The sequence below is a fragment of the Cherax quadricarinatus genome, chromosome 43 (genome assembly GCF_038502225.1).
Source record: "Cherax quadricarinatus isolate ZL_2023a chromosome 43, ASM3850222v1, whole genome shotgun sequence".
In the NCBI taxonomy this organism is placed as follows: Eukaryota; Metazoa; Arthropoda; class Malacostraca; order Decapoda; family Parastacidae; genus Cherax; species Cherax quadricarinatus.
The window spans coordinates 1,218,545-1,233,367 of record NC_091334.1 but is presented as its reverse complement, the minus strand read 5'-3'; the positions used below and the strand labels follow the sequence as shown (position 1 = coordinate 1,233,367).

General features: G+C 40.8%; 1 protein-coding gene across 1 annotated transcript in view; it reads right to left on the bottom strand.

Moving 5' to 3' along the window:
- LOC128694354 (macrophage mannose receptor 1) overlaps positions 1 to 14,499 on the bottom strand; it is a 175,642-nt gene extending 161,143 nt beyond the window's left edge. Inside the window, exons 1-2 of the mRNA XM_070093469.1 lie at positions 14,304 to 14,499; positions 2,243 to 2,489 (exon numbers count right to left, since the gene is read on the bottom strand). Coding sequence (XP_069949570.1) covers positions 2,243 to 2,489; positions 14,304 to 14,499 — 443 coding nt within the window. The remainder of the gene's footprint in view (positions 1 to 2,242; positions 2,490 to 14,303) is intronic.
- Between the last annotated feature and the right edge of the window lie 324 nt (positions 14,500 to 14,823).

Sequence of the window (14,823 nt, the reverse complement as noted above, 5' to 3'; positions counted from 1 at the left end):
ATGCACTGACTTTCTTGGGTTATCCTGGATAAAAATTCCTAACAGATCTTGTCTTATCTTACTACCACTCCTTCCATGAACATTCAATTCCTAGCACCGCTGGGTCGTCAGACTGTCGACACAGCCCTCTAGGACAAACTGAATGACCTGAAGGGGATGGAGGAGAGAATACGTGCCATGACGTCCTGTGTCTCCCCACAAGGTGTCTAGCTTTGTCAAGACTATCCTGTTTTTCGAGATGCGTATCCTCCTTCGACAACCCAACACTTAGTAAATATGACGCACTGCTGAGATCTGTCTTTAGGAAGGCACTGAATCTCTCGCTGGAAGATCACCAGTGGGATAAAGAAACACTTCTTGTGCAACGCAGAAGAATTACTTGTATTTCTGTCCTCGTACAATGCATCCAGTAAACTAGTTAAGTATCTTGTTCCTGAAAGCTTGAGATGTGCTGAACGAGCTCTCGACGCAAAGCTGATCGAATCAGCAGCGCAGTGGGATAGCCTTGTAGACTCTTCAAGCAGACCAGCTCCTCCAAGAGAACACGCAGTCTCACCGCGACAAACCCAAAGTGGAGAAAATCGTCAGAACAATGATCAACAATGCTTCTCCTAGCGGTGAAGGTATAATGGCTTTTCAGCCGTCCCTAATTCTGCCTTGAGCACTCACCTCGATGTTCATGCCCTATACATACAAAACCTCTATTACCCTTTCCTGACAGCCTTTCGAAAGGCGGCCCATACCATGCCTTCCTTCAGCTACAGATTTATACACCCTCCATGTCATCACATTTTGCTCCATCCTCTCTCTACAATCCCAAGCCACCTCAACAACCCCTCCTCAGTCTTTTGGATAGTAATTTTTTGTGACCCGACACCTTCTGTTCTCCAAAGAATTATCTTCATAATATTTACTTCAAACATTGACCTCAGACACGACATCTCCACTGCCTTCAGCCTTCTCCTAACTGCAACATTCACAGTCCATGCTTGAGACCCACATAGGAGAGTTGGTACCATTATACTCTCAAGCTTTTTCATTTCGCCTACACGAATAACTGATTTTGTCTCCACAAGTGCCCCAATGCACCACTCTCTTTTTTTTCTCTTCATTACCTCTACGCTGTATATTATCTTTCATAGACCCGTCTGTCAACAAGTCTACTACCAAATATCTGAACCCATTCACTTCCTCCATACCTTCTTTCACTCTGATTTCCAGGCAGTTTTTAACCATGTTTTTTTTTTCTTCTCATCACCTTTCTTTTCCCCTGTGTTCATTTTTAATTTCCTTCATCTAAATTTGTCCACTAACATTTGTAACTTTTCTTCAGAATCTCCGTAAAGCAACTGTGATGACTCCGACTTTGTATTTGATTCTTTATATTTTAAGCCCACACATCTAACACCCTACCATTCATTTTTTTCAGTACCTTTCATGAATATGTTAAACAACCGTAGTGACATCCCGCATCCCTGTCTAAGGGAAAATAATTTTCCTCTTTCCTGTATGTTTTGAAATAAATTTAACCTGAGTCTCACTATCCTCTTAAAAACTCTTAACTGCTTCCAGTAATGCACCACATATTCCATTCTCTTGCCACATTACTCCCGTATCCGCCTTATCATGTCTTCTCTATTTATTATAATATAAAAGGGGCGCTAAACCTACAAGGGTCATACAGTGCACCGGGGCAGGGGATAGTGCAGGATCATAGGGTAGCAAGGGTGGAGAGGATAACAGAGAGTTAGAAAGGGCTATAAGGAGTGCTAGAGGAAGCATCATCAAAGTTTGTGTAGTATATCAGTTGCTGTCAGAAAGTCAATGAGGGAGTCTGAGTCAAGTGTCAGCAAGGAGGGAAGATAAAGTAAGGGAGGTGGAGCGAGGACGACGTCGAAGGTAAATTTTGCTTGCTCGTTGATAGACTGGACAGTCCAATAGAATATTACTAACCGAAACTGGAACCTGACAATTCTCACAGAATGGAACAGGATGCCTCTCCATGAGATACCCGTGAGTAAGACGAGTGTGTCCGATGTAAAGACGGGAGAGACTAGTCTTCCAACCCCGGCATCGATAAGATGGTCAAAAACCTAACCTTGGTTTGATAGAATGTAATTTGTTATGTATCATAACAGACCAAAGATGTTGCCAACGGTTGCAAAGAAGGTTAGAAATTACAGAAAAATAGTTTATGAATGGAACACCTCTATATGAAATTGGGAGGTTATGTACTGCTGACTGCTCAGCAGTGTCTGTCTGTTCATTGCCCTGAAACTCAACATGGCTGGGGACCCAACAGAAAACAATGTCTCTGTTTTTGCTAGAGATGCGGCGTAAACAAAGTTGAACACGAAGAGCTAGGGTATGAGTTGAATCATATTTTTTTATAGCCTGCAAAGCACTATGGGAATCTGAGACTACCACAGATGGCAACACAGACATAGATACAATACGGATAATTGCTACAAGAACTGCATTCAATTCAGCTGTAAAAATACTAGCCGACTCTAATGAATGCCCTCGCACTATGCTGTCCGGAAACACTGCTGCAAACCCGACACTGTCATGTCTTCTACAAATTCATAAATACAACAAAACGTTCATTACCCTTGTCAAAATATTGTTCACGTATATGCACTCTTTGTATTTTCTTGACAAAGTTTCTATACGGTAGAGCCGAAGGTTGCCTCAGTAAAATATCAAATTATTTGCACATTGTCCTTATACCTAATACATATATTGTCGGTAATTCTACCAACACTATTGCAATGTTTGTTTTGTTTTATATTGTTTATAATGATGAACTAATTTATTCTTTGTTGAAAATTTAAGGATTGGGAGGATTTTGGAAGAACCTGGGATGCCAAGGGACGAATTCGATGTAAAACTTTGAGAAGATGCACCATTTCTTGTGGGAAGTGCGACAAAATTTACGTGGGGAAGACCGGTAGAGAATTGTCTACGAGAATTTTGATACATAAAATCACCTTCAGCTGGGATGCTATTCACAGAAACACCAAAGAATATCTCATGCATTGACACGATGCTATAATGATCTAATTGGAATCACATTAATAGCGCCTCCTTCACCACCGTTCAAAAAGCCGGCAGTCATAAAAATTCAACTTCATTACTTCATATGACATTAAAACCTATTGCCACGAGACTATGTGTCAGTCAATAAATATTTCTTCACAAAGGTGTCCTCCACTGATTAGTACTACTAGTACTACGTCTACTTCTGCTACTACTACTTCTACTACTATTACTGCTACTACTACTGCTTCTACTGCTGTTACTGCTGGTGCTACTACTACTACATAATAGTAATTATAATGTTATTTATTATAATATCATTTGTTATTATAACACTACAACTATCATTTGACACGATTGCATTAATAATATAACTACTTTCCTACAACAATGTTAGTGGCTCGATATCAAGCCTGTTTATTATGTTCTTATCAAGCCTCTTATACTGCCTCCCCAAGGAAGAGCATACCTCCAGAGTCACCAGGGGTGACTCAGCTGAGACGACACCGCAAATCCTACTGCACCAGCATCTCTGCTGCTTCCTACGAGCTCCATGTAAGTGGTGAAGACATTTCATAAACTGATGACAGACTGTACTCGCCACAGGGCGTCTGAGGCGACTGTAGTTAAGTGGTACACCCATGTACTGAATAAAACACCATTTCCTTGCAATGTGGTTGCTATAAATAGCACAGTACTTGAGCTGAAGAAGGCTCGTCAGACTCTTACTATACGGCTTTCCCCTCCATACTAGAATCGGAGAAGACTCAGCGCGACTTAGCTGCAGTGTTGCTCCTGGCAGAGCTGCAAACTGTACCCAACTTGAAAATTCTTTAGGATATCAGTTTACTAAACTATTTATAACACAGTACTCAACCTAGATCGAACACTCACTACTCTTACCCTATAACTTCTCCCGCCATAGAAATGCAAAGACTATCCAACTTGTACAAACTACGACACTCAGGAGCCACCATCCTCCAGGAGCCAGTGACGGGTCACTATTTGTAAAAAACCTGCGTCAGAACCTCGTCACTGACGAATGTATTACCTCCATCATACTCGTTATGTACTTAGTAATCAAGATCCAAACACCGAAACACTTTCAGTAAAGGTGTCCTAAATGAAAGCATTCGTGTTTATTTTCTTTACGACTTTCTTGCTAATTTTAAAGTTACAACAAACTCCAAGACAAATTTAATTAAATGTAAACACTGAATTCCCCTCACAAAGCCACCAAGGTGCGTAATACAACTTTAAGTGCTCTGGAGACTGGTAATTATCAAATTAGTTTTGATTCATATGTAAATTGATGAACCATTAGAGCCATTAATCTACATAGTGATGCTCGACCAGTTGAGAAATGTGATATTTTCTTTTATTCTCGCATGATTAGACTATAACCATAATGCAAATGCGTTTTTTGGCAGATATTTTTAAACACTGAAATATAATCAAGGTCTGTATGCAACATGTTATGGCTATTTAACTTATTCACGAAAAACATTTAAAAATTACTAATTTATTTATACAGAAAACATTTTAACTAAATATAAGAATATTAGTCAAAGAGGCCATTGGGCTTGTTTTATATATCTAGATATAATATTTTTATTTGTAGAGGGATATGTTACAGGCTCAGTAATATATGTACTTCCTGTTTAGAAATTTCATACATAAAATTTCCCAGTCATAGTATACATATACTGAATCCTTAATTGTGACACCATGATACGTGAGAGAAGGATTTACTGTGTTTTTTCTATATTTAAGGATATCTATATTATATTATCAAAGAAGTGATATGCAAAATATTAGATTTTATACTACCAGAATATGAGAGCATATTTTGTCAGCTAGTGTCTAGGAGAGATGTATTGGGAAGTAAGTGCAAGGTGTATATAATCCCACTCAAGAGGTAAGTGGCAGGTGTATATAATCCCACTCAAGAGGTAAGTGGCAGGTGTACATAATCCCACTCAAGAGGTAAGTGGCAGGTGTATATAATCCCACTCAAGAGGTAAGTGGCAGGTGTACATAATCCCACTCAAGAGGTAAGTGGCAGGTGTACATAATCCCACTCAAGAGGTAAGTGGCAGGTGTACATAATCCCACTCAAGAGGTAAGTGGCAGGTGTATATAATCCCACTCAAGAGGTAAGTGGCAGGTGTACATAATCCCACTCAAGAGGTAAGTGGCAGGTGTACATAATCCCACTCAAGAGGTAAGTGGCAGGTGTATATAATCCCACTCAAGAGGTAAGTGGCAGGTGTACATAATCCCACTCAAGAGGTAAGTGGCAGGTGTATATAATCCCACTCAAGAGGTAAGTGGCAGGTGTATATAATCCCACTCAAGAGGTAAGTGGCAGGTGTATATAATCCCACTCAAGAGGTAAGTGGCAGGTGTACATAATCCCACTCAAGAGGTAAGTGGCAGGTGTACATAATCCCACTCAAGAGGTAAGTGGCAGGTGTACATAATCCCACTCAAGAGGTAAGTGGCAGGTGTATATAATCCCACTCAAGAGGTAAGTGGCAGGTGTACATAATCCCACTCAAGAGGTAAGTGGCAGGTGTACATAATCCCACTCAAGAGGTAAGTGGCAGGTGTATATAATCCCACTCAAGAGGTAAGTGGCAGGTGTACATAATCCCACTCAAGAGGTAAGTGGCAGGTGTACATAATCCCACTCAAGAGGTAAGTGGCAGGTGTATATAATCCCACTCAAGAGGTAAGTGGCAGGTGTACATAATCCCACTCAAGAGGTAAGTGGCAGGTGTATATAATCCCACTCAAGAGGTAAGTGGCAGGTGTATATAATCCCACTCAAGAGGTAAGTGGCAGGTGTATATAATCCCACTCAAGAGGTAAGTGGCAGGTGTACATAATCCCACTCAAGAGGTAAGTGGCAGGTGTATATAATCCCACTCAAGAGGTAAGTGGCAGGTGTACATAATCCCACTCAAGAGGTAAGTGGCAGGTGTATATAATCCCACTCAAGAGGTAAGTGGCAGGTGTATATAATCCCACTCAAGAGGTAAGTGGCAGGTGTATATAATCCCACTCAAGAGGTAAGTGGCAGGTGTATATAATCCCACTCAAGAGGTAAGTGGCAGGTGGACATAATCCCACTCAAGAGGTAAGTGGCAGGTGTACATAATCCCACTCAAGAGGTAAGTGGCAGGTGTACATAATCCCACTCAAGAGGTAAGTGGCAGGTGTATATAATCCCACTCAAGAGGTAAGTGGCAGGTGTATATAATCCCACTCAAGAGGTAAGTGGCAGGTGTACATAATCCCACTCAAGAGGTAAGTGGCAGGTGTACATAATCCCACTCAAGAGGTAAGTGGCAGGTGTACATAATCCCACTCAAGAGGTAAATGGCAGGTGTACATAATCCCACTCAAGAGGTAAGTGGCAGGTGTATATAATCCCACTCAAGAGGTAAGTGGCAGGTGTATATAATCCCACTCAAGAGGTAAGTGGCAGGTGTACATAATCCCACTCAAGAGGTAAGTGGCAGGTGTATATAACCCCACTCAAGAGGTAAGAGGCAGGTGTATATAATCCCACTCAAGAGGTAAGTGGCAGGTGTATATAATCCCACTCAAGAGGTAAGTGGCAGATGTATATAATCCCACTCAAGAGGTAAGTGGCAGGTGTATATAATCCCACTCAAGAGGTAAGTGGCAGGTGTACATAATCCCACTCAAGAGGTAAGTGGCAGGTGTACATAATCCCACTCAAGAGGTAAGTGGCAGGTGTATATAATCCCACTCAAGAGGTAAGTGGCAGGTGTATATAATCCCACTCAAGAGGTAAGTGGCAGGTGTACATAATCCCACTCAAGAGGTAAGTGGCAGGTGTACATAATCCCACTCAAGAGGTAAGTGGCAGGTGTATATAATCCCACTCAAGAGGTAAGTGGCAGGTGTATATAATCCCACTCAAGAGGTAAGTGGCAGGTGTATATAATCCCACTCAAGAGGTAAGTGGCAGGTGTATATAATCCCACTCAAGAGGTAAGTGACAGGTGTATATAATCCCACTCAAGAGGTAAGTGACAGGTGTATATAATCCCACTCAAGAGGTAAGTGGCAGGTGTATATAATCCCACTCAAGAGGTAAGTGGCAGGTGTATATAATCCCAATTCAAGAGGTAAGTGGCAGGTGTACATAATCCCACTCAAGAGGTAAGTGGCAGGTGTATATAATCCCACTCAAGAGGTAAGAGAGAAATGAGTCTTTCTTGCAGTAACCTATACACGATATATTTTTCGCTGTGTAGGAGACTGGATGTTGAAGCCAGAAATATTTTATATGTTGCGTGTAAGTCATTTGTAGTTGTTGTTGTTTGTCTGTGTGTGTGTGTGTGTGTGTGTATTCGCCTAATTGTACTCACCTAATTGTGGTTGCATGGGTCGAGACTCAGCTCCTGGCCCCGTTTCTTTATGAACGCTACTAGGTCCTCTCTCTACCTGCTCCATGAGCTTTATCATACCTCGTCTTAAAGCTATGTATTGTTCCTGCCTCCACTACATCACTTGCTAGAGTATTCCACTTCCTGACTACTCTATGACTGAAGAAATACTTCCTAACATCCCTTTGACTCATCTGAGTCTTCAACTTCCAAGTGTGACCCTTTGTTTCTGAGCCTCTATGGAACATCCTGTCTCTGTCCACCTTTTCTATTCCACGCAGTATTTTTATGCCGTTATCATGTCTCCCCTAACCCTCTTGTCCTCCAGTGTTATCAGGCCGATTTCCCTTAACCTTTCTTCATAGGACATTCCCCTTAGCTCTGGAACTAACCTTGTCGCAAACCTTTGCACTTTCTCTAATTTCTTGACGTGCTTGATCAAGTGTGGGTTTCAAACAGGTGCTGCATACTCCAATATGGGCCTGACGTACACGGTGTAAAGTGTCCTGAACAATTCCTTACTAAGGTATCGGAACGCTATTAAGTTTGCCAGGCGCCCATATGCTGCAGCAATTATCTGGTTGTGTGCTTCCGGAGACATGCTCGGTGTTATACTCACCCCAAGATTTTTCTCCTTGAGCGAGGTTTGCAGCCTTTGGCCACCTAGCCAATACTCTGCCTGCGGTCTTATTTGCCCTTCCCCGATCTTCAAGACTTTGCATTTGGCGAAGTTAAATTCGAGAAGCCAGTTGTTGATCCAGGCTTCCAGCCTGTCCATGTGTCTTTGTAGTCCTGCCTGATCCTCATCTGATTTAATTCTCTTCGTTAACTTTACATCATTTGCGAACAGGGACACCTCTGAGTGTCTATCATTCCATTATGTCATTCACATATACCAAAACTAGCACTGGTCCTAGGACTGACCCCTGTGGGACCCCGCTTGTCACAGGTGCCCACTGTGATAACACATAGCATAACTCGTTGTTGCCTCCCTGTCTGGTATTCTCTGATCCATTGCAGTGCCCTACCTGTTATACGCGCCTGATCCTCTAGCTTCTGCACTTATCTCTCGTGAGGAACTGAGTGAAAGGCCTTCTTGCAGTCCAAGAAAACGCAATCAACCCACCCCTCTCTCTCGTGTCTTACTTCTGTGTGTGTGTGTGTGTGTGTGTGTGTACTCGCCTATTTGTGGTTGCATGGGTCGATTCATAGCTCTTGGCCCCGCCTCTTCACTGATTGCTACTAGGTCCAGTCTCTCCCTGCTCCATGAGCTTTATCAAACCTCTCCTTAAAATTATGTATGGTTCCCGCCTTCACTCCGTCACTTGCCAGACTATTCCACTTCCTGACAATTCTATAACTAAAGAAATACTTCCAAACATCCCTTTGACTCGTCTGAATCTTCAACTTTTAATTTTGATCTCTTGCTTCTGTGTCCCATCTCTGGAACATCATCTTTCTGTCCACCACGTCTGTGTCCATCTCTCGCATTATTTTATATGTCGTTATCATGTTTTCCCTAATCCTCCTTTCCTCCAGTGTCGTCAGGTCAATTTCCCTTAATTTTTCTAAGTAGAACATTCACCATAGCTCTGGAACTAGTTTTGTTTCAATCCTTTTCACTTACTCTAATTTCTTGTCGTGCTTGACCAGGAGTGGGTTCCAAACTGGTGCTGCATACTCCAGTATGGGCCTGACGTACGCAGTGTACAGAGTACTGAGGTATCGGAACACTATTCTCAGGTTTGCCAGGCGCCCATATATTGCAACAATTATGTGGTTGATGTTATACTCACTCCAAGATCCTTTTCCTTGAGCAAGGTTTGCAGTTTTTGGTCACTTAGCCTATATTCTGTCTGCGGTCTTCTTTGACCTTACACGATCTTCATGACTTTGCATATGGCGGGGTTAAATTCGAGGAGCCAGTTGTTGAACCAGGCTTACAGCCTGTCCAGGTCTCTTTGTAGTCCTGCCTGATCCTCACCCGATTTAATTCTCCTCATTATTCTTCACATCATCTGCAAAATGGGACACTTCTGTGTCTACCGCTTCTATCATGTGATTCACATATACCAAAAATTGCAATGGTCCTAGGACTGACCCCTGTGGAAGCCTTCTCGTCATAGGCGCCCACTCTGACACCTCGTTATGTACCATGACTCGTTGTTGCCTCCCTGTCCGGTATTCTCTGATCCATTGCGGTACCCTTCCAGTTATGCATGCATGTTCCTTTAGCTTTTTTGAGGAACTGTGTCGAAGGCCTTCTTGCAGTTCGAGAAAATGCAGTCTACCCACTCCTCTCTCTCGTGTCTTACTTCTGTTACTTTGTCATAAAACTCCAGTAGGTTTGTGTCTGGATTTTTCTTCCCTGAATCCGTGCTGGTTGTTGTTTATAAGTTTGTTTCGTTCTAGATGCTCCACCACTCTCCTCCTGATAATCTTCTCCATGACCCTGCATACTATACACGACAGTGTATAGTATGCAGGGTCAGGACATATCCAAATCTTTTAAAATCCCGAATAAGAATCAAGTTATCCTCTGAACGAACTGCGTGTAAGGGAGAGAAAGTTTTTCTTTTTATCTCTGATCAACTCTAGGATGATGATGTAATTCTCCCCTTGAAAAAAAACATCGAAAATTTCATCTGTAAAGTCAATTTTAAAATTTTAGATCATTTAAATAAAAAGACACGATGTTCATAAAGTTTTTCTTAGCCTATATAATCAGGTATCCCTGAAAGGTACCTTAAAGTGCACGCCAGAAATACTTTTCCTTCAACGTATTTGGTTTGATTTCAATCGTAACTAGAGAAGCTTGATTCGTTCGGCTTCAAATTTTCATTACAGGTCCATAATTGTCATACATTAGCAATGTCTCCCCTAGTGAAGCAAAATTTCGATGAACACTATCAGAAATTATGTGGGTGAATATTTACAAGTACAATACAATTAACCTTCCACCCACATAACTGGGGAGAACTCTGACACGTCTAAACAAATATTTACTTACTGATATTGATGCAGGTTGTGGGACTTCAGAGACACTGGGTCACAACAGAATCACTGGGTCACAACAGAATCACTGGGTCACAACAGAATCACTGGGTCACAACAGAATCCCTCCTTCAATGTCCACCGTCTCAGTTCCCCAACTCACTTCGGGACCTTAGATAGATTAGGAATATATAGTTCCTGAATATTACCAAAATTTAAGCCAGTAACACTGGCAAATAACAAATTTAGAAGAAACAATATGACTTGTCAAGAGTATATTTGTCATTACTACAAATTTCATATTAAACGAGTACACTAATTACAAATATAAGTTACACCTACCCATTTAGTCTATGGGAGATATATCCTAATGTCTTCCTACATGAACGAACACTAATAATGGCCAAAAAATCAGGACATATCCAAATCTTTTGAAACCCCGAAGAAGAATCAAGTTATCCTCTGAACGAACTGTGTGTAAGGGAGAGAAAGTTTTTCTTTTTATCTCTGATCTCCTCTTGAAAAAATAATCGAAAATATCACCTCTGATGTCAATTTTAAATTTTTAAATTTTTTAAATAAAAAGACACGACGTTCATAAAGTTTTTCTTAGGCTATATAATCAGGTATCCCTGAAACGTACCTGAAAGTGCACGCCAGAATTACTTTTCCTTCAACGTATTTGGTTTGATTTCAATCGTAACTAGAGATGCTTGATTCGTTTGGCTTCAAATTTTCATGACAGGTCCATAATTGTCATACATTAGCAATATCTCCCCTCAGAAATTATGTGTGGGGTGGGGTGGCACTGAACGTCCGAGATCGCTTGAACTGTTACATAAAAACGGGTATTAAGTCTGAAGTAACACATAGAGAGTCTGTCTGGATAGAATTTTCAAGAGGGGCATGAAAAATTGATTCTACTTGTGATACACCGTCCCCCAAACTTAGATAGGGACCAAGGTAGACTACTATGGGGGAAAATTGTTAAAGCCACAAGGCACAATAATGTAGTAATTATAGGGGACTTTAACTTTAGTCAGAATGATTGGAATTTCTTGTCTGGGAATTTAGACTCAAACGACTTCTTAGAGGTATTTCTGGATTGTTTTTTGAAGCAGTTTGTGACAGAACCTACAAGGAAAAATAACCTGCTTGACTTGGTTCTGGCAAACAAGGAAACCGTTGTTAATAATTTAGAAATTGCAGAGGAACTCGGCACAAGGGATCACAAATCAATTACCTTTAGCACTGGATGGAAGCATGACAGTAGAGATAATTCAGTAATGGTCCCAGATTTTTGTTTAGCAGATTACAATGGGCTTAGAGAACACTTACCATCTCTGGGCTGGGGTAACGAAGACAGCTATCAATATGACAACTTTCTGAACACTGTACATGCTGCCCAAAGAACATTTATCCCGTATAAAGAAATTAGATCGAATAAAAATGACCCAAAATAGATGAATAATAGGCTCAAATATCTTTTAGGGTATAAAAAAAAAAAAAAAAAAAGAAATTTGCAGGCGTATCAAAATAGGTGAGAGTCATCTTATGAATCAGTGTATTGACATTAAGAGGGACATTAAAAAGGGGATAAGAAAAGCTAAACGGGAGTACGAATTTAAAGTTGCTAGGGATTCGAAAACCCCAAAAAAATTTTCCAAGCGTATAGAACAAAAGTTAAGAGATAAGATAGGTCCCCTTAAAAATAACTATGGGCATCTTACTGACAAAGAGAATGAAATGTGCTTGATTTTAAATAATTATTTTCTCTCGGTTTTCACACAGGAAGACACTAACAATATCCCAGTAACTAATTTTTATAGTGGGCCTGAAGAAGATAAATTATGTAACGTCACAGTCACTAGTGAAATGGTTATGAAACAAATAGACCGACTAAAGCAAAATAAGTCGCCGAGACCTGATGAAATTTTTTCAAGGGTTCTTAAGGAATGCAAAATGGAACTCTGTGAACCAATAACTAATATTTTTAATTTATCTCTTCAAACAGGTATGTGGAATATGGCTTATGTAATTCCTATTTTTAAAGCAGGGAATAAGTCGTTACCGTCAAATTACCGCCCAATAAGCCTGACCCCAATTGTAGGCAAATTACTAGAGTCAATTGTAGCTGAGATTATAAGAAGCCATCTGGATAAATATAATCTGGTTAATGATACTCAGCATGGATTCACTACAGGTCGTTCTTGTCTAACTAATTTATTAACTTTCTTCAGTAAAGCTTTTGAGGCTGTTGACCACGATAAAGAATTTGATATTATTTACTTAGATTTTAGTAAGGCTTTTGATAGAGTTCCGCACCATAGACTGTTGAAGAAAGTGGCAGCTCATGGCATTGGGGGAAAAGTGCTCTCGTGGATCGAGTCATGGCTCACTGACAGGAAGCAGAGAGTGTCCATAAATGGGGTTAAATCCGAGTGGGGATCTGTAACAAGTGGCGTTCCACAGGGATCAGTCTTGGGCCCGTTGTTGTTTATAATATATATCAATGATCTTGATGAGGGAATTACTAGTGAAATAAACAAATTCGCCGATGACACAAAGATAGGTAGGATAATTGATTCAAACGTAGATATCAAGGAACTTCAGGAGGATTTAGACAAACTCAATACCTGGTCAGAAAAATGGCAGATGCAGTTCAGTGTAGATAAATGCAAAGTTCTGAAGCTCGGGAGTGTCCATAACCCTAGCACTTATATGTTAAATAATATAGAACTTAGCCATACAGATTGCGAAAAGGACTTGGGGGTTATGGTGAGCAGCAACCTTAAACCAAGACAGCAATGCCTAACCGTACGTAATAACGCAAACAGATTATTGGGATTTATATCAAGAAGTGTAAGCAACAGAAGTTCAGTGGTTATATTACAGCTTGATACATCATTAGTAAGGCCTCACCTAGATTATGCAGCTCAGTTCTGGTCTCCATATTACAGAATGGACATAAATTCGTTAAAAAACATTCAGCGTAGAATGACTAAAATAATACATAGCATTAGAAATCTTCCTTAAGAAAGATTGAAGACTCTTAAATTACATTCACTTGTTAGACGGAGAATGAGGGGAGACATGATCGAAGTGTATAAGTGAAAGATAGGTATTAATTAAGGGGATATAAATAAGGTCTTGAGGATATCTCTCCAAGAGAGAACCCGCAGTAATGGATTCAAATTAGACAAGTTTAGTTTTAGAAAGGATATAGGAATGTATTGGTTCGGAAATAGGGTAGTTGATGAATGGAACAGTCTACCTAGTTGGGTTATTGAGGCTAAAACCTTGGGTAGTATCAAATTTAGGTTGGATCAATACATGAGTGGGAGGGGTTGGATTTGAGTGGGACTTGCACATGAGTGGATCAAGTTATCAGAGCTTATTTCTTGGGTGGCATTGAAAATTGGGTTGGGCAAATGTTTTGTTGAATATCAAAATGGTATACAATACCCACAGGTTGGTAGGTAAGACACATAGGCAACATTTAGGCAGCTTTATTCCGAAACGTTTCTCCTACCCAGTAGGCTTCAGTCTAGTACAGAAAGTAGGCAGGAGCAGTAGAGATGTGAAGAGTGATTGACTGATTACATCGTCTTCACATCTCTACTGCTCCTGCCTACTTTCTGTACTCGACTGAAGAAGCCTACTGTGTAGGCGAAACGTTTCGGAATAAAGTTGCCTATGTGTCTTACCTACCAAATATTTTGTTAGTGGTAAGGATTGTAAAGGACCTGCCTAGTATGGGCCAACAGGCCTGCTGCAGTGTTCCTCCTTTATGTTATGTTCTTATGAGTAAGGTGATGTCACCTTCTCTGAGTGAGGTGATGTTACCTTCTTTGAGTGAGATGGTGTCACCTTCTCTGAGTGAGGTGGTGTCACCTTCTCTGAGTGAGGTGGTGTCACCTTCTCTGAGTGAGGTGATGTCACCTTCTCTGAGTGAGGTGATGTTACCTTCTCTGAATGAGGTGTCAGCTCTAGAGTTCGTCACGGCCACGCTAGCTTGAGATTCGTCTGTAAAAACTTGCATCTGTGGTCACAGTGGTGCCTATGCTAACCTTCCTATGGTGTAGAAATATACCTAGTTGGACGAATCTTATTGTGGCTAGCTGGTCCAGTGGCTAACGCGACGGTCTGGAGTTTTGAGACTCTCTGACCGCGGGTTCACTCCCGCACGTGGTATGGTTTGTTTGCAATCGTGTAATTACGATTTCGTGAGTCTTGTTTGCAACGTCTGAGTTGCCAGATATTATTTCTGCCCAGCAAAGAAAGTCGAGAAACATTTTTCTCCATATGCACACGCATTTATAAACAAAAATACAAATGCCTACGAATACACATGTATACACACGCT